This window comes from Narcine bancroftii, chromosome 2, assembly GCF_036971445.1.
Source record: "Narcine bancroftii isolate sNarBan1 chromosome 2, sNarBan1.hap1, whole genome shotgun sequence".
NCBI classification, from domain to species: Eukaryota; Metazoa; Chordata; class Chondrichthyes; order Torpediniformes; family Narcinidae; genus Narcine; species Narcine bancroftii.
Window position 1 is genome coordinate 193804550 of NC_091470.1, and position 19682 is coordinate 193824231.

General features: G+C 51.4%; 1 protein-coding gene across 3 annotated transcripts in view; it reads right to left on the minus strand.

Moving 5' to 3' along the window:
* LOC138754872 (polyamine-transporting ATPase 13A3-like) overlaps window positions 1-19682 on the minus strand; it is a 51723-nt gene that overhangs the window by 11139 nt on the left and 20902 nt on the right. For 2 of the 3 annotated variants that reach the window (XM_069919797.1, XM_069919799.1), the window contains 18 exons: window positions 18108-18259; window positions 16702-16771; window positions 15718-15852; window positions 15565-15637; window positions 15190-15321; window positions 14243-14422; window positions 13350-13507; window positions 12693-12881; window positions 12514-12575; window positions 11020-11170; window positions 10028-10144; window positions 8635-8652; window positions 7337-7490; window positions 4972-5092; window positions 4327-4451; window positions 2722-2888; window positions 2312-2443; window positions 1241-1320 (listed from right to left, as the gene is read on the minus strand). In XM_069919797.1, coding sequence (XP_069775898.1) covers window positions 1241-1320; window positions 2312-2443; window positions 2722-2888; window positions 4327-4451; window positions 4972-5092; window positions 7337-7490; window positions 8635-8652; window positions 10028-10144; window positions 11020-11170; window positions 12514-12575; window positions 12693-12881; window positions 13350-13507; window positions 14243-14422; window positions 15190-15321; window positions 15565-15637; window positions 15718-15852; window positions 16702-16771; window positions 18108-18259 — 2216 coding nt within the window. The remainder of the gene's footprint in view (window positions 1-1240; window positions 1321-2311; window positions 2444-2721; window positions 2889-4326; window positions 4452-4971; window positions 5093-7336; window positions 7491-8634; window positions 8653-10027; window positions 10145-11019; window positions 11171-12513; window positions 12576-12692; window positions 12882-13349; window positions 13508-14242; window positions 14423-15189; window positions 15322-15564; window positions 15638-15717; window positions 15853-16701; window positions 16772-18107; window positions 18260-19682) is intronic. The other variant, XM_069919798.1, reaches the window with a different exon arrangement.

The window sequence follows — 19682 nt, forward strand, 5'->3', positions numbered from 1 at the left end:
TCACCACTTCAGCTTGTTCCCCACCACTCCCTGTGTGAAGACGTTCCCCCTAATGATCAGATACTATTTGTTGTCAAATAATAAAGCCATCACACCCTGGACACACACTCTTCTCCCTCCTCCCGTCGGGGAGAAGACACAAGTATGAAATAACACAGGTTTCTTATGCAGAGGGAACAAACCTTGGCAACGGTGCTCTCGTGCTGTGAGCAAATTGATCCTTCACATTGTTAAACTACACTTGAGGCCACATCTGCTCCTCTAACCTAAAAGCACTTTCCCCACACATCTCCTTTGAACTCCTCCCCACCCCCTCACCTTAAATGTAAGTCCTCTCATACCACATACACCCGTGTAAAAGTCAACCCCCTATTTTTAGCCAAAAGTCTGGAATTTTTCATACATCACATGTAAAACTCGATGCTAGTCTCTCACCTCGCCCTCCTGTCCACAAGGAGTCTGCAGGTACCCTGATTTAAGGCTGGAGAAATTCAGTGGGTCAAACAGTGTATGTGGCAAAGACAGACACATAACCAACGTTTCAGGCTTGAGCCCTTCATCAAGGTGTGAGCAAAATTTAGGCAGGTGCCCGAACAAAATGATGGAGATGGGGGGGGGGGGGGGGTGCAGGGGCAGGAGCACGGCCCCACAGGCAGGAGGTAATGGGTGGATAAGGGAGGGAAGGCACAGCAGCAAACATGGGGATGGCTCTGTGAATGGAGAGGGAAAGGGGTGGAGAGCTGGAGGAAAGGAGCCAGAAGGACAGAGGAGAGGGAGAACGGGGAGTGGGCTGGAAGAAATCGGAGAGATGTCAACAGTAATGCCGTCCGGTTGGAGAACACCCAGATGGAAAATTCTGTCTTGCTCCTCCAAATTACGGGTAGTTTTGGTTTGCAGTGCATGAGGCTAAGGACAGACATGGGAGTGGGGCGCAAAATTGAAATGGTTTTTCTAGGAATGAGACTACTCTGCCATACGGCAGTAATTATAAAGTGATAACTCCTCCAAATCTTCTGCCTTCATCCCCTTTCCTTGATGCTCCTTGACTCCCTCCACTCAATGTTTATCTACCTGTCCTAATCTCTTGGTATGATTTGGTGGCTGTCTTCATTCAGTATTCACTGGGATGTCTCACTGTGAACAAAAGCTATATAAATCCAGGTGGTTGTTACTGCCATCGACACCCCCCATTAATAAGCACAAGGAGAGGGGAGGTACCACAGACCAAGTCTGTACTCACTCCACTTTCTGAAGCTCGTCCACCAGCTGGGTTTTCTGATCTGGGGCCATGCGAGCGTAAACTGTTCCACACAGCAGGAGCTGGGCAGGGAAACACAGAGCATCACACCTCTGAGGGCAAACGCACACAGGGGTGCGCGCACACAAAGAGGCACGCATACTGGCAGATATGCACTCACACACATACACACCCACCCTCAGAAACACGTACGCGCACACACACACACACACACACACACACTCAGACAGACACACACGCATGCACGCCCATAACTGATAAGCCAGAACTGATGTTTGCTGAGTTATCAGTGAACTGAAATTCTTAGCACAAGATCAAACCACTTTACCCGTTTCTTCAGCCACTGATCTGGGGATGTGTAGAAGGTAGGGGAGCATTACTTTGTATTTAATCTGCATTGTCCCTGCCCAGGGAATGAGTGACTAGATAGCGTAGAGGAAGCTTCACTTTGTGTCTGATCCCAGGAGTTTGAAATGGGGTGATGTGGAGGGAGCTTCACTCTGTGTCTGACCCCGGGAATGTGTGATGGGACGGTGCGGAGGGAGCTTCACTCTGCATCTGACCTTGGGAGTGTGTGATGGGACGGTGCAGAGGGAGTTTCACTCTGTATCTGACCCCGGGAGTGTGTGATGGGATGGTGTGGAGGGAGCTTCACTGTGTCTGATCCCAGGAGTGTGTGATGGGAAAATTGGGTGAGGGGTGATTGGGTAGACAGTCAAAATTTTATTCCCAAGGATAAAAATGGCAAATACTAGAGATATGTGATTAAAGTGAGAGGGGGAAAGTTTAAGGGAGGTGGGTGCAGCAAGTTTTTTTTCTAATGAGGAGGAGGTGCCCAGAACAGGCTGCCAGGGGTAGAGGTGGATGTAAATCCAATAGTAGGCATATGGAGGGAATAGAGGGACATGGATCATGGACAGGCAGCAGAGTTGGTTGAGGTGGGAGGGCCTGTTTCTGTGCAGTACCACTCAATGATCCCATAGCCAGACGTTGGGAAGTGGCTCCAGCTGCAGAAGGACATCAGACACCAAGAGGAGGGGCAGCCAAACTCACCTTGGGGAGCAGGTCAGGGAAGTGCTCTGCGATTATGTCAAAGGACTTCCCGCTCATGGCGAAATGGTAACAGGCGTCCGGGGGCAAGGGCCTGTCCTTCGAGATGCCGTCCTCCACCGTTATCCGGATATCCTGTGGTGATTAATGAGAGCAACATCAATGGTCATCGGCATGGCCAGGAACGAATCTCAGACAGGGACAGGAAGTGAGGGGGCAAGACCAGACGGGAACAGGTCTTAGACTGGGACGAAGCAGGATGGAGTTACGCATGGACCGGACCAGGAGTGGAGATGGAGTTACGCGTGGGGATGGAGTTACACAGGCTGGTCCAGGTTGGATGGGACTGGTCCCAGTCAGGTCTACTGTTTGACAGTGACACTGTAGCGTGGTTACCCTGGGCAGCCCCCTACCTTGGTGTTGTGTGCCCTCCACCACTCCGGCTCCTCAGCGTACTGCCAGTTGATGGTGGCCACTTGGCCATCCTTTGGGGGAGTTGCCTCCGTGATGATCACCTTCCCATGCGGCGGGATCATCCCAGATTCCCGAGCCACAGAGAGGGCTGTCAGCATGTTGTCGCCTGGCGATCATAAAGAACGGGGAGTCAACCACAGTGAACACAAATGTGCCAGAGAAACTCAGCAGGTCACGCAGCGTTCGTAACCCTCACCCTAACCCCTTCATCAGGGATGAGCAAAAAGCAGGCTGGGGCCCGAATAAAATAGAGCAAGGGGTGGGGTGGGAGGCCCACAAGCAAGAGGTCATAGAGGGTATGGGTGGGAAGGCAGAAGAGAAAAAAAGCTGGGGAGTGATAGGTGGAGGGGGTAGCTCTGTGAATGGAGAGGAAAGGGGGTGGGGAGTTAGGAGGGATGGGGAAACAGAGGGATGGGGTAGGGCTTAACAGAAACCGGAGAATTCAGTTAATACCATCTTGTTGGAGATGCAGTGAAAGGACACAGAGGTGCTAGAGGAACTCAGCCGGTCTTGCAGCGTCAGTAAAAGTTAAAGATACATTATTGACGTTTCTGGCCTGCGCCCTTCTTCAAGGAATAAGCACAGAACAGGAAAACGTCAGAATAAAGAGACTGAAGACTGGCTGGGGAGGAGTCCAGACCAACAAAAGGCATTAATTGGATATGATAGGAGAGCTGAGAATTGATTTTGGTTCTGTGAAAGGAAACAGAGGGAAGAGAGAGGTGAGGGAGGGCCGGTGGGGTGGGGGAGGAATTAGAAACCATACAAGTCAATGTTAATATCATCTGGTTGGAGGGTGGCCAGTCAGAAATATTGTTCCTCCAATTTGCGGGTGGCCTCAGTCTGGCAGAGTGTGAGACCGTGGACAGAAATGTTGGTAAGGTAATGGGGCGGGGAATTGAAGTAGGTGGCCGCTGGGAGATCCACGCGATTGCAGCAGACTGAGTCAAGGTGCTCAACAAAGGGATGTCCCGGTCTGCGCCCAGTCTCTCCGGTGTAGAGGAGACCACAACAGGAGCAGCGGATGCAGTAGACGGCCCTGCAGATTCACAAGGGAAGCGAAGCCTGTGACCGCAGGAAGTGCCACATTGGCAGTCACCACCATTCAGAGCCCCAAACATTCGGGAACCCTTACCCTCACCTCCATTTCCCGCATAATTGCCCCAGCCCCCTCTGCCCCTAGACGCAACAAGAACAGGATTCCCCTTATGGTCACCTTACCACCCCACCAGACACTGTATCTGAAATTTCTGTCACCGACAACATGGTCCCACCACCAGACAATTGACCCCTCTCTGCCTTCCCTCGCTGGTCCCTCCCCACCAATTACCCCTCCCCACCAATCGTACGGTAACAGGCCCTTCTGGCCCATGCTACCCAAAGACATTAACCTACTAACCCTGAGCACCCACGCGGGTCACGGGGAGAGATTGCAAACTCCTCAGACAGCAGCAGATTGCTGTACTGTTTTTACCTACACAAACAGGCCTGGCTGTGTTTCCCGTGTGGAGCATGTTTCATTGCCTGGCGCGCGTATCACTTACCTGTCACCATCACCATGCGGATGTGGGCTCGCTGGAGCTCCGAGATGATGGGGATGGAGCGCGGCTTCAGCCGGTTCTGCATCATGATCAGACCAAGGAACTCCATGTTGGCCTCGATCACAGACCTGGGGACAAGGATGCACGGTTAACAGGGCCTGGGGTGGGGCGGGGGGGGGGAAACAGCCCGGCCATTACCTGGGCAGTCTCATGTGGCAGGGTGGTGGTGAATGGCGAGGAGTCAGGCTGAGGGGGTCAGGGGCACGCAGGCCGAGGGTGGGGGGAGACAAGGGGTGAAGGGAGGAGAAGGGGATCGGGGGCACTGGGACTGAGGGTCAGGGAAATCAGAGAGCACCCAAGGTAGGGTTGGGGTTAAAGGTAAGCAGTATCAGGGTAGATCAGAGAGCATTCGGGTACGGTCAGGGGTCTAATGGCATTAGTGAACAGTAGGTCAGGGGTCAAGGGGGAAATCGGAGAGCATTGGAAGTGAAAGTCAAGGGTGAAAGGATCACTGGGACTGAGGGAGAGGGGATAAAAAGGGCCAGGAGACGGGATTGAAGGGCTGGGGTGAGGTGGGTGAACACAGGGACCAAGGGTTCAGTGGGGTGGGATGAACCAGGCGTGCCGAGATGTGTCCCTCATGGTTACCTGTCAACCGTCTGCACCTTGTGCCAGGTCAGCTTTGCCTCCAGCTTGCGGTGTGCCAGTGCAATCACCCTCAGCCCCTGCCTTGTAAACTTCTCCAGGACATGGGAGAAATCCACTGGCACTATCACAAAAAAGAGAAGGAATGTTGGACGGATAGAGACTGCTCGGTACTGACAGCTCTACCCAACAGCCTACGATGAACCCCAGTTCCTGTTGACTGCAGCTCGAAAGCCCGCGACGTAATCCAATGCCTCCCTCCAACAGCACCTCACAACCTCATTGCAAGTACATCCCAAGGAGTCTCCGGCAGCACCTGCTGATCTCCGCCATCGAGTCCCAATAACGCTGAGATTCAACACACCAATGGCATCATGAAGAAAGCACATCAGTGCCTCTACTTCCTCAGGAGTTTGTGGAGATTTAGTATGATATCAGAAACCCTGGCAAATTTCTGCAAGTGCAGTGGAAAACATGCTGATTGGCTGCATCATGGTCTGGTACGGGAGACACCAATACCCCTAAGTGGAAAGTCCTGCAAAAGTTAGTAGACACAGCCCTGGACATCACAGGCAAAACCCTCCCCACCACTAAAACATCTACGAGGAATGTTGCCATTGGAGAGCAGCAGCAATCACAAGGACCCACCCCACCCAGCACATGCTCTGTTCTCGCTGCTGCCGTCAGGAAAGGGGTATCGGGGCCACAAGACTCGCACCACCAGGTTCAGGAACAGCCACTACTCCTTCCCCATCAGACTCCTCAACCACAAACTCAATCATGGACTCAATTAAGGACTCTTACCCTTTATTGATATTTTTCCTCTCTGTATTGCACAGGTTGTTTACATTTAATTTGTTTACATGTGTAAAGATTTTTTTTGCACTACCAAAAAGTGGTAATTCTGCCTGGCCCACAGGAAAAATAATCTCAGGGTTGTATGTGATGTTATGTATGTACTCTGACAATAAATCTGAGATCCCTGTATGTTCCCCAACACCCTGGAAGCCCTGACCTGACGGAACTGTTCACCAAGGACAATAAATGCCTACACCCCCCCCCCCTCCTCCCCCACGTTATTGCTTGGTGCAGGTAAAAGCCAAAGGGACAGGGTTGATGGGAAGAATAAGCTGCAGGACCACAGGGTGGTCGCACTGAAGGGCACCTGAGTTGATCCGCAGGAGACGCTGAACCCACCCACCCCTCTGATGCTGTTACTTTAATTTCCCGTCCTATTCCTGGCCTATCCGTCTGTGGTCTCTTGCCCTGTTACAATGAGGCTCAACGCTAGCTGGATGAGCAACTCCTCACCTCCCCTCTAGGCACATTGCAGCCTCTCGCCCCATCTTCAGCTAACGACTTCTCAGTCTGTATCCATGGTGATATTGGCTTGGCTGATTTATTTTTCCCTCTGGAGCGTGGAGGACACAGCCCACTAACCTATCTACCCATTCTGCATTTTGCAGCTTCTACATCCTTTTGCCCACATTCCCACCCTCTGACTGCTCCCATTTGCTCGTTAACCTTGTTTGAAGATGAACCCTATGGTCACCCCTGTTTTACCCCCTCAGAGATCTCCACGCTCCCCTTCACCCTGCAGATTAACACCCTTCCAATCCCTGGGACAACAAGGTCGTCCAATCCCCGGACCACAAGGCCATCCAGTCCCTGGGAACAATGTGAAGGTTTTACAAGGCACAGGTGAGACCTCACTTAGAGTATTGTGAGCAGCCTTGGGCTCCTCATTTAAGAAAAATGTCCTGACATCAGTGAGGGTTCAGACGTTCACAAGGATGAATCCAGGAATTAAATCATATGTGGAGGCCAGGTCATTGGGTGCACTTAAGGCAGATGTTGATAGATTCTTGATTAGCCAGGGCATCAAAAGCTGGGCAGTGGAGCTGAGTTGGAAAAAGGATTGAATGGTGGAGCAGACTCAACGGGATGAACAGTCTAGTTCTGCTCCTGTGTCTTACTCTTATAGGCCAAAGGGTCTATTCCTACAGACCTTGGTGGCTGCAGCAAACAAGAGATCAGTCCATCTATGCATGGTGTTTATGTGCATGACAATAAACTCAAATTATCATCCAACATGTGAGCTTCTCTTTGAAATACAAATTAAATTTTTAAATTTAGACATGCAGCACAATAACAGGCCCTTCTGGCCCATAACCCCATGCCGCCAACACAAGCCCATAATTTTTGGGGGGGTGGGAGGAAATTGGAGTGCTGAGAGGAAACCAACACAGACCCAGGGAGAAAGTTGTTGGTACTGTAACAGTACTGCACTGACCATGCCACTGGGGGGAAAGGAGCAGGTGTTTTTGGGTGGGGGGGTGGAGAGAAGAGGCAAGAGGGTCTAACGTACCCGTCTCCTTTTTACAGAGGCTGGCCACTGTCTCGGGGGCTCCTTTCATGTAGGCGATCAGCTGCCTTTGGCCGAGGGTCCGGGTTACCACACTCATGCGCTGCAGGGCGGAGGAGAAGGGGAACTGGCTGATGATTCCAATCTCATAGCAGTTCTGAAAGGAAGGAGAGAGAACAGCAAGTGAAGGGGGCAAGCACACAGCTTCATGGTGGAAACGTTCATGCCAGAACAGGCAGCCATGGAAGCCCGATAGAGACAAGGAACAGGTAATGACAGACTGGCACCCCTCACTGAGCACCTCCGCTCCAGTTGCCGGATCTCCGTTTGAAGCTTATTCCTTGGAGCGCAGGAGGATGAGGGGTGATCTCACAGAGGTGTACAAAATCATGGGAGGTGAACACAAGAGAGACTTTTGCAGAGCAGGGAAAATCGGTCACCAGAGGACACAGAGGGCGGGCAGGGGAGATTTAACAGGAATCCGTGAGTTTCTTTCTTTTTTTTTTTTTACAGAGGGTAGTGGGTGTGTGGAAAAGGCCGCCGGAGATGTAGAGGAGACCACAACAGGAGCAGCGGATGCAGTAGACGGCCCTGCAGATTCACAAGGGAAGCGAAGCCTGTGACCGCAGGAAGTGCCACACTGGCAGTCACCACCATTCAGAGCCCCAAACATTCGGGAACCCTTACCCTCATCTCCATTTCCCGCATAATTGCCCCAGCCCCCTCTGCCCCTAGACGCAGGGACTAGTCCCTAGGCAGGGACTATTACAATGTTTAAGAAACAATTGGATGGAAGCATGGATAGGACAGGTTTAAAGGCATAAAGGCCAAAAGTAGGTAGGTGGGTAGGACATTTGGACAGGTCTGTGGATAGGATGGGTTTCAATGGATATGGGTGAATTGCTGACAGGTGGAACCAGTGTGGCTGGCGACATTTTGGACAGCTATTTGCTCACACCTTGACAAAGAGCTCAGGCCCGAAATGTTGGTTTTATCTTTGCCATAAAGACGACCTACTGATTTCTCCAGACTTTTGTGTATTAAACTACAAGCTCAGCCTCTCCAACATCTTTCCCGCAACTAATATGGCAGAAGGTGTCAGTGTGTGCCTTCACCAGGAGGGAGAGCTCAGGATCTTTGTGGGGGGTGGGGGTGGGTGTTATTGTCAGGGTGGTGGAAAGGTGGAATGAAACCATCTGACCAGTCTCATTCACACAGTTGACACTGGGTGTTCATAGCGAGAACCATTGAACTGGTCTCTCCTTGGGCTGAAAGATGGCGGAGAACAGTCTGAGACTCACCATCACTTCCTGAAGCTCCTGGGAGAGAGAAAGAGAAAGAAACATTACTCAAACTAGAAATGCAAATGATGCATTTGCTGAAATATTGTAGCGCTTCATGTAAATAATCTTCAATTTAAGTTAATTTTTACATTTAAATATTATTTTTTTTTTATTTACAGCACGGTAGAAGCCAATTCCATGCCACCCCCCCAATTATATCCAAATTAACCGACAACCCCTACTGCATCCGATACTCCCGTTGTGGCCTCGTCTACTTGGAGAGACTGAACGCCGACTGGGAGTTCGTGTCGCTGACCACCTTAATTCTGTCCGCATTAGTAACAGGGATCTCCCAACCATTTCAATCCTGTGCCCCACCCGTGCTGACATGTCTGTCCATGACCTCATGATCTGCCAAACCTGTAAATTGGAGGTAAAACACTTAATATTCCGACTGGGCCCTCTCCAACCAGATAGCATTAACATTGCAATGTTTCTGTGGTTTCTGCTAGCCCACTCCCCATTCTCCCTCCCTTCCCCATCCCTCCTTTCCTCCAACTCTCCACCCCCTTCTCTCTCCATTCACAAATCTGCCCCACCTCATCATTTGCTGCTGTTCCCTCCCTCCCTTATCCACCTACTACCTCCTGCCTGTGGGACTGTTCCTCCCCCTGCCCCTCCTCCCCACTATTTTGTTCAGGCACCTGCCGACATTTTTCTCATACCTTGATGAAGGGTTCAAGCCCGAAACGTTGGTGATGTGTCTTTATCTTTGCTGCATAATGTACATTGTGTGACCTATCAAGTTTATTTAGCATTGTGTTTTTAACCTACATGTTTTGGGGCCAGGAGGAAACCAGAGTACCCGGAGGAATCCCATGCAAAGATGGGGAGAACGTACAAACTCCTTACGCAGAGCACTGGATTTAAAACAGTCGCTGGTGCTCAGGGTTGGCATCATGGGGGGCGGGCATCTGCAATCCATGACCCCCCCCAAAAAAATGTTATTGTGACCACAGCACTAGCATCACAAGGGGTTGAAGACCACACCAAGGAACACCACCAAAGGGATGTCACCAAAATAAATCACGTGGTTTCGTCTCCATGTGCTATTAGCACGCATATTTGCTTGTTACCTCGGAGGGAGGGCGGTGTGATGGTGGCACACAGAGGAGGAATACGACAGGTATGGCACCCACCTCTGCACCCCACAAGTTTGTGGCTCTTCCGCAGATACCCCTGATAAGACTTGTGCCGACACCACTATGCAAACCGAGCCACTCTTACTGAATATAGAAGTGAAGGGCTAAATGGCATATTCCTGCCTCTGTTGTTCATTATGGATGGTTCACTCTCTGACGTGCTTTGTCTCGAATAAACCTCCCCCACCTCCCTTCCACTGCCCCCCTACCATGTCTGCATCGCCGCAGCTGGGGTTTGCTGAGGTAGTCGGCCGCGGAGGATGCACGACGGTGGGCATGATCTGCTCATGCAGAGCTGTTTCTTCGCTGGTGGGCTCCTCCAAGACCTGCGGACAGAGAGCGAAGGAAGGTGACCGACATTCCTGACAGCGCGGGGGGGGGGGGGGAGGGGGCGTGGAAGGGAAGAATGTCACGAGGAATGGGTATGGGGGAAATCAGGATCGAACGATAAAGGATAAAACAAGAACAACTCGAGCAGTCCATGGCCCCTCTGCCACTTGTGAACAGCACCCAAATAAATCCATAAAAATTGAATCTAGGGCAGTGAATCCGTATCTTCCGGATGAAGTACTTCACACATCTCAATGTGTTGCAGAGGAACAAGACTGATCTCCACCCTTGGAGAGGGTGAGGTTTATAAGGATGATTCCAGGAATGAAAGGGTCATCATATGAGGAGCTTGTGTGCGGTGTTGCATTATGGAAGGACAATGCAAGGAATGACATACACAGTAAATGGTTGGGCACTGAGGAGTGGGGTAGAACAAAGGGATCTGGGAATACAGATACATAATTCCCTGAAAGTGGCGTCACACATGGATAGCACTGTAGAGAGCTTTTGGCATGTTGGCCTTCATAAATGAAAGTACGGAGTATAGGAGTTGGAATATTATGGTAAAGTTGTTTAAGATATTGGTGAGGCCAAATTTGGAGTATGGTGTGCAGTTTTGGTCATCGAACTACAGGAAAGATATCAATAAATAGAAAGGGTGCAGAGATGATTTACTAGGATGTTGCCTGGACTTCAGGAACGGAGTAACAGGGAAAGGTTAACCAGGTTTGGACTTTATTCCTGGAGGGTAGAAGAATAAGGGGAGATTTGATGGAGACTCAAAAGGGCATGGGGATTAAAGAAGAAGGGGACAATGTGAGTGGTGGTCTTGGGACTGCAGGAGGGTCCTCATCCAAGCAAGTCTCCTCACCCATCCAGTCATCTCGAACATCTTGCAGTCCAGGGGGTCTCCAGACAACTTGCCGTCGATGTTCGTCAGGGAGTGGCAAGTGGCCATAGCAGCGATGAAAGAGGACCGGGTGAGAGTCTGAGTGGCCACACTGCGCTCCAGGGAGAGGAACCTGCAGAGACAAGGGCGACAGGGATGAGAACAGGAGGCTGCCAATCGTAAACCTGAATATGGAGACTAAAGCCATGCTCCCACCTCAATCACTGAGAGGGGAGCCAATAATCACCCACAGGATGTTCCACTTGTTCCCACACCTCCTCCCTCACCAGCATTCGGGGCCCCAAACAGCCCTTCCAAGTGAAGCAACTTCACTTCTGAATCTGCAGGGGGTCGTCTACTGCATCTGGTTCTCCTGTTGTGGTCTCCTCTACATTGGAGAGACTGGACGCAGACTGGAAGATCGCTTTGTTGAGCACCTCGGCTTCATCCGCTACAATGGCGTGGATCTCCTGGTGGCTGCCCATTTCAATTCCCTGTCCCATTCCCTTGCTGACACGTCTGTCCATGGTCTCATGCGCTGCCAGACTGAGACCATCTGCAACACCTCATCTTCCAACTGGGCTCCCTCCCACCGGATGGCATTAACATCGACTTCTCTGGCTTTCGTTAACCCCCCCCCCCACTTCTTACCCCATTGCTTACCCCCAGCTCCACCTATCTCCCTTTTCCATCTCATTTTGCACAAAAAGAATCAATTCTCACCTCTCCCCTTGTCATATCCAGTTAGTACCTTTTGATGTCGGGATTCCTCCCCCAGCCAGCACTGTATGCATTCTGAGATTTCCTGTTTATTTGCTTATTCCTTGAAGGAGGAAATCAGTAATACATCTTTGTCTCCTATGGACACTGAAAGATTAGCGGAGTTTCTCCAGCATTTTGGTGTGTATTTACAATAATCAAATTACCCCCTACTCACTGGCTGAGGGGTGTCAGTAATTAAATTAGCCACCACCTCACTGGTGGTGAGAGGAGCATCAATCATCAAATTACCCCCTACTCACTGGCTGAGGGGTGTCAGTAATGAAATTAGCCACCACCTCACTGGTGGTGAGAGGAGCATCAATCATCAAATTAACCCCAGCTCACTGGCTGAGGGGTGTCAGTAATGAAATTAGCCACCACCTCACTGGTGGTGAGAGGAGCATCAATCATCAAATTAACCCCAGCTCACTGGCTGAGGGGTGTCAGTAATGAAATTAGCCACCACCTCACTGCTGCCACAGTAGGCCCTTGATGATCAAGTCCTGCCCTGCTCCCAGTTCTTCGTTATAACATTACCTTAGATATTCTTACAATAGAGGGGAGGCCATTTGGTTCTATGATAGCCTGTTTCCCTGCTAAATGTTCCCTATTCTCCTCATACTCCCATCATCTCCCTGCAGATTCTACCTGACCCACTCTTACATTTCTTAAAGACAGTATCCACCCTGCTGTGTAGGCTGGCCCATTCCCTACCTGCCCTCCTGAGTCCGGAGGAAGCCCCAGATGTCCAGGCCATCTTCGGTCAACGTTCCTGTCTGAACAGAGGAGACCATGTTTTAGCATGAGTGGGGGGTGGGGGTGCAGGCGAGGGGAGGCATCCCGGGCGGGCGAGGCAGGGAGGCGTCCCAGGTGGGCTGCTAGTGGACACAGACCTTATCGAAGCAGACCAGGTTGAGCTGCCCGCACATGTTGATGCGTTGAGGGCTGATGGAGTAAACCCCCTTCTTCTTAAGCCGGTGCTGAGCGTAGATGATGCCCGCAGTCATGGCAGCCGGGAGAGCTGGTGGGACCGTGATGGTGACAATGTCCAGTGCCTTGATGATGATGCGGACAGCCTGCTCCTGGGACCCAGAGGCAGAAGCAGTCAGCGATGCCTTCCTCACCCACCTCCCTTCCACCCCATGTTACCTCCCTTCCCACCATCTCTCACCCTCCCCACCACCCCTCACCTCAATCTCTGCGGCTTCCCTTAGCTTGCTCCTGCCCTCCCTCCTCCCTCCCTTTCCTCATCATGTTCCCCCTTTCCACCCGAGTGCTCTCTCTGCTCCCACACCCTCCTTGGAAAGTCCATGCTTTCACAGGGAGAACGCGCAAACTCCATGCAGACAGTGCCGGAGGTGAGGATTGAACCAAGGTTCCCAGGAACTACCTGATGCACCAGAGTGGCGGTCATCTCAAGTAGGCTCAGTCCCTCCAATCGGGTGACAGAGGCAGCCCAGTGCCTGGGTTAATGGGGGTGCGGAGATCCCCTCTCCACATACACCCCTGTGCTCATGTTAATGGTCAGCCCCTCCCCATGCAGTACACACCCCATGGAGGCTGCTGCTGATAATGCTGTACACCATGCCGATCCCAGCCACACACACCAGGCTAAGCAGGAAGCGGTATGCATCGCGGTACAGCTTGAAATCGGCCATCTTCGGGTAGAGAATCGAGCAGACCAGCCGACCTTTGGACGTGTAGAAACCTGCAGGAGGGGAGGGTGGCGGAGTGGGGAAGGAAGGGAGGGGTCGGAGTGGCAGGGAGGTGCAGGGGAGGAACACACTTCAGTGCTGGGCCAGGCCCAGAGTGAGGTAGATATGGGGACACCATCTATCTACACCCCACCTTCCCAGAGCTATTCATCAAATTGGCAGCCCCACACATCACCCCGTCAGACCTCGACCCCCACACCCTCAACCCACCTCCCCATATGACCACGCCACCTCACTCCACTCTCCCCATCTGATCCTCCCCACCCTCACCCCTCCTGTCTGATCCCTCACACCTCCTGATTCCACCCTCATCCACTCCCGTTGACCTCACCCACCCTCACACCCCTCCATCTGTGAACCCTCCCACCCTCACCCCGTCACCCTCCCACGTCTGATCCCCTCCTCCCTCGTCTGAATCTCCACTCCACATTTAACCACCCTCACTCCACCCAAGGCCAGTCCGTCCAGCTGCTCCATCTCTGACCAAGTCACTGCCTCCCGTCCTCGAACTTCACACAAACCCACCGCCCCTCACGATCATGTCCCTCACCACCACCCGTCCCCCCCATTCCCCCCTTACATCCATCCCCCCCCCATCCCTCCCCGTACATCAACCACCGCCAACCATCCCTTCACCTGCCCTGTGCTGCCGGCCTCTCTTCTCCCTCCCCAACCACCATCCCCCCCCCCCCACCGATTAGAAAGGGCACTGCTCCTCGGCACTTCACCTGTGCGGACGACGACAGCTTTCACTGGCTCTCCTGAGTAAAAGCGGGTCTGGATGATGGTCGTACCGCAGAAGAGGGTGTGGCGCTTGTGGTTCTCAGGGCAGTAAACCTCGTCCTGCGAGGCTCCACCGCCCTTCGTTGTGTGCGGCAGGTTAGTCTTCAGCACTGGCACGCTTTCCCCTGGCAACGGGAGGCCACAACACCATCAGAAGTAGGTCATTTGGCAAACTGAGTCTGCCCTGCCATTCTCCCACTCGGCCCCACTCCCTGGCCTTTGACACCCTGACTCTTCAGATACCTATCAATCTCAAATACACCCAACGACCTGGCCTCCACAGCCGCCCATGGCAGCAAATCCCAGAGGTTCACCACTCTCTGGCTGAAGAAATACCTCTGCATCTGTTTTAAGTGGGTGCCCTTCAATCCTGAAGCTGTGCCCTCTTGTCCTAGACTCCCCTACAATGGGAAATAAATCTGCCACATCCTCTGTCCAAGTCTTTCAGCATTTAAAATGCTTCTATATGGTCCCCACTCATGTTTTTTGAACATGAAGGAGTCCAGTCCGAAACGTTCCCTTCATTCCAGGAATCATTCTTGCTAATGTTCTCTGACCCCTCTCCAATTCCAGCACATCCTTTCTTAAATAAGGAATCCAAATCTGTACCCTGCACTTCAAGTGAGGCCTCACCAGTGCCTTATAGAGTCTCAACATTACATCCCTATCCATCCAACCATTCAGTCCACTGAAGACGTTCAAGTGTTCACAACCTCTCCTCACGGTTTCCTTTGGGCAGAAGGTACAGAAGCCTGAAGACCAGGACCTCTAACTGTTTCAGGAACAATTTTTACCCAACAGCACGCCAGTGCTCACCACAGACTCACGCTGGTGTTCACTCCTTCCCCACACTGGTGATCCCCCCTCAACCCCTCCCCATGTCGGTGCTCACCTGTCAGCAGGCTCTCATTGACAATGCAGGTACCACTGACCAGTACTGCATCGCAGGGCATCAGCATACCATTAGCTGGAAGGAGGATGACATCACCAGGCACCAGGTTGGTGGAGAATACTTCCTCCGTCACTAGGGGAGGAGGCCCAGCAGTTAGTGCTGATTTTGAGATGGGGATCAGGGGGAGGGGAAGCAGTGAGGGGTTGGAGGAGGAGGAATCGGAGGCGAAAGGCGTAGGAAAGAGAGATGGGGATAGGGAGCAAGAGAGAAAGATGAAGACTGGGAAGGGGGGACGAACAAGAGGGATTAAGGAGGGAATGAGGGTAAAGAGAGTCAGGCAGACGAAGGAGTGACCAGGCCAAGGGGTGTACTCACCATTTGTCCCATAGTAAACCCTGACTCGAACCACATTGTGAGCCGCCACCATGTCGTGTAAGAGTGTGTATTGCTGAAGGAAGCAAAAAGAGGAGGGTGAGAGGGAGTGCAGGCTCATTGACCAACACTCAGACTGAGACAGCCATCCTTTACCTTCTTCACGGTGTACAGGGAGATACAAATGGAGAGCAGAGACATGAAGGCGATGGCAGAGGCGTACAAGTGGTATTCATCCAAGGTCCAGAGGATCACACTGAAGACTTGGAAAAAGTGGAATGGATTCAGCACCTAGAAAGTGGAAAAGCAGGAAAACTACAGAGCAATCACTGCAGGAACACAGATGAGAATTGAAATGGTTCAACATCGGGCAGCACAGTTAGCACAACGCTTTTACAGCACCAGCCACCTGGGCTTAAATCCTGCACTGTCTGTAAGGAGTTTGTACATTCTCCATGTGTCTGCGTGGGTTTTCTCCGGGTGCTTTGGTTTCCTCCCACCGTTCAAAATGTACCAGGGATTGGAGGTCAGTTGTGTGTAATTGGGTGACAAGGGCTCGTGAACCAAAAGGGCCTGTTACTGTGCTGTGTGCCTACAAAAAAAATCGTTTGCGCTGTATGCTGATGTGTTGTAAAAATTGTATAAATAAATGACCCACTCTGTGGGTCACAGAGTGAATTCCTTTTATACCATCCCATCACCCACTCCCGGGGTCAGACACACAATAAAGCTCACTCCGCACGGTCCCATTACACACTCCTGGAGTCAGACACACAATGAAGCTCCCTCCACACCGTCCCGACACACACTCCAGGGCTCAGACACACAATGAAGCTCCCTCTGCACCATCCCATCAAACATTCTTGGGGTCAAACACTGAGTGAAGCTCCCTCCACAACATCCCATTACACACTCCTGGGGTCAGACACTGAGTGAAGCTCCCTCCGTACCATCCCATCACAAATTCCTGTGGTCAGACACTGAGTGAAGCTCCCTCCACAACGTCCCGTTATACACTCCTGGGGTCAGACACAGAGTGAAGCTCCCTCCACAACATCCCATCACACACTCCCGGGGTCAGATGCAGAGACTCCCTCTGAGTGCATCCCCCACCAGGAGTGATTAGGGAAAGGGCCTTACCTCTTTCACCAGGAGATAGGGAATGGAAGGCACTTTCACGTCGATCTGATTCTCTCCATAGAATAGCTTCCTGTGGAACGACACAGCAGAGGTACTCACCGGTCCCAGAGGCCACCACCCTACCCTGACACCAAACCTCCCTAACCTCTCCCCTGGCCCTCAGAACTCTTCGCACCTTCCCCTCACCAGGAGAACCCCTCACTCTAGTGTGACGCTTCCCCCTGAGCCTCTTGCCCCAACAGTGATGCTATTTGAGCACTAGTGTCCTGGATTTGAATTTGATAAGAGCAGACATTGTGTCTCCCCTCATCCCTACCCAGACCAACCCAACGTAGACTAACTTTTTCAATTCATAACCAGAACAGGAAGGTGAGATCATGGAGAAGGTGGTGGCTGTGTTTATTTATGCATTTCCCACACAGATTTTAAAACAAAATTAATCACCTAATCCAATGCGGTAATCCCTATGGATTTTCCTCATGGTTTGGAGAGAAAGTGGGAGCAAGAGGTGGTTCCTTGGTCTGCTGTACATTTTAAGGGTGAAATCCCCTTCTGATTCTCCCTGACCACAATCCCTTGATAATTCAGTGATAATCCATTGAAAGCAGCAGGCTAATTAACCCATCTAGTCTGCTCTCCCATTCAATCATCGCTATCCCTCTCCATACCTTTGATCCCCTAATGATTCAGTTGCCTATCAATCTCTGCCTTAAACACCAACAATCTGGCCTCCACAGCCACCCATGGTTGCAACTCCCAGAGGTTCACTGCTCTCTGGCTAAAGGAATTCCAGTTTTAAAAATCTCTCTCCTTGTGATCAATGAAGCAACCACTACTGCATCCTTGGGCAGAGAATGCCACAAATTCACGACTCTCTGGGAGAAGCAGTTCCTCCTCATCTCCATCCGAAATCCACTCCTCCCCCAACTCTTGAGACTGTTTCCTAGATCTGGCCTCACCTGCCTGTCTTACCGAGACCACCTGCGGGGAACGCTGCTGTCAGAGAGCAGCAGAGATCATCAGGGATCCACCCACCCAGCACACGCTCTGTTCTTGCTGCTGCCATCAGGAAAGGGGTATCGGGCTCCTTAAGATTCACACCACCAGGTTCAGGAACAGATGCTTCCCCCTCCACCATCAGACTCCTCAGCAACAAACTCAATCAGGGGCTCATTTAAGGACACTGATTTTTGCACTTGATTGATTTTTTTTTCCTCTCTCTATTGCAGTTAGTTTACATTTACCTATGTATGTTGAGTAGTTTTTTTTTGCACTGCCAACAAGTGGTAATTCTACCTGGCCTGTGGGATTGTATTATCAGGGTCGTATTGTATTGTATACAACTCACCCCCATCTGCGACCCTGTTAGATGGTTCTTCCCTGGGGTCACTGTCCAGTTCCCTTACCTGTATTCCTTGTGGAGAGGAGCAAGCCCAGCACTGTGGTGGCTGTGGATAACAGAGCACGGGATGCCTTCCTCCAAAGCCACCAGCCGGAGGAACTCCTGTTGTCGCTGGCACCACAGGTACTTCACCTTGTGATGATCGAAGTATCGAAGCTGATTTTGGGGGTGGGGTGGAGAGAGACAAGATGGGGAGAGGTTCAAGGGACAAAGCTCAGAGTGCACACCCATCCTTCCTCCCAGGTGGTGGGAGTGGATTTTCTCAACCACAGTCCACCTCGTGCCCTAACCCGGGGAGGGGCCGGGAGATGACTCCCGAATCCAAAGCCTGGGGAGGACCCCAGAACAGCCAGCCCGCACTAGCATCGGAGGAGAGAGGAAGCCTACGTTTCCACTATCGCGAAGACCCGAAGGGTGGCCGTGCTGCCCAGGGTTGCAAAGCTACCTGCGCACAGTGGGATCTCAAGTGGGAAGACCATGGCATCTGGGACATGGCTTTGAGTATAGGTTGGGAAAGCCACTGGACAATGAGGATTTTGCTTCATGAACACTTTGGGGGGTATATTTTATAGACTTTGGGCTGCTGATCATGACAATCACCGTTCAGTTTTCCTATCACGTACCATTGTTTAGATAGAACCTATTTTTGTGATTTCCTGTCATATTTTAAGCCTACTAATATATTGCCCACAAAGTAAACTGCTTTGGTCCATTCAAGCATGCCAGCGACATCATGGGCACCAGTCTTCACTCCATCACATGGGCCTCAAGAAAGCAGCCTCTATTCTCAAGGACCCCCACCACCCAGGCCATGCCCTCTTCCCTCTGCTACCATCGGGGAAAAGGTACAGGAGACTCAACGTCACAAGGACAGCTTCTTTCCCTCCGCCATCAGGTTTCTGAACAATGAACCACAGTCACTACCTCAGAACCAAGGATCTGTACTGGAGCCTCCATGTCAATACAATCATGAAGTGGCTCGCCAACCACTATAGTTTGTGAGGAGTTTGAGGAGATTTGGTATGTCACAAAAGACTCGAAAACTTCTACAGGTGGACCGTGGAGAGCATTCTGGTTGGTTGCATCACTATTTTGAACTGAGGTGCCAACACTCAGGACAGGAAAAAAAAACTCCAGGCGGTTGTTAACTCAGCCTGTGACATCACAGGCACTGGTCTTCACTCCATCTACAAGAGGCGGTGTCTTAAGAAAGCAGCCTCTATCAAGGACCCCCACCACCCGGGTCATGCCCTCTTCACTCTGCTACAATCAGAAAGGAGCCTGAAGATGAACACCCAGTGGCACAAAAACAGCTTCTTCCCCTCCGCCACCAGATTCCTGAATGCATTATTTTTAAGGTGGTTTATATAAACGTTTACACTTTGATGCTGCTGCAAAGCAACAAATTTCATGGCATGTTCATGACAAGAAATTCTGATACTGATGTTGCCTTTGGCTGGGCATGCTTAATCAGGATAGATGCAGAGAGGCTATAAAAGCAGCTCATATACACAAATGCTGTGCATCAATTATGGATTATGCACATGTTCTTCAGGCAATAGCATAGTGTGTGTACTTA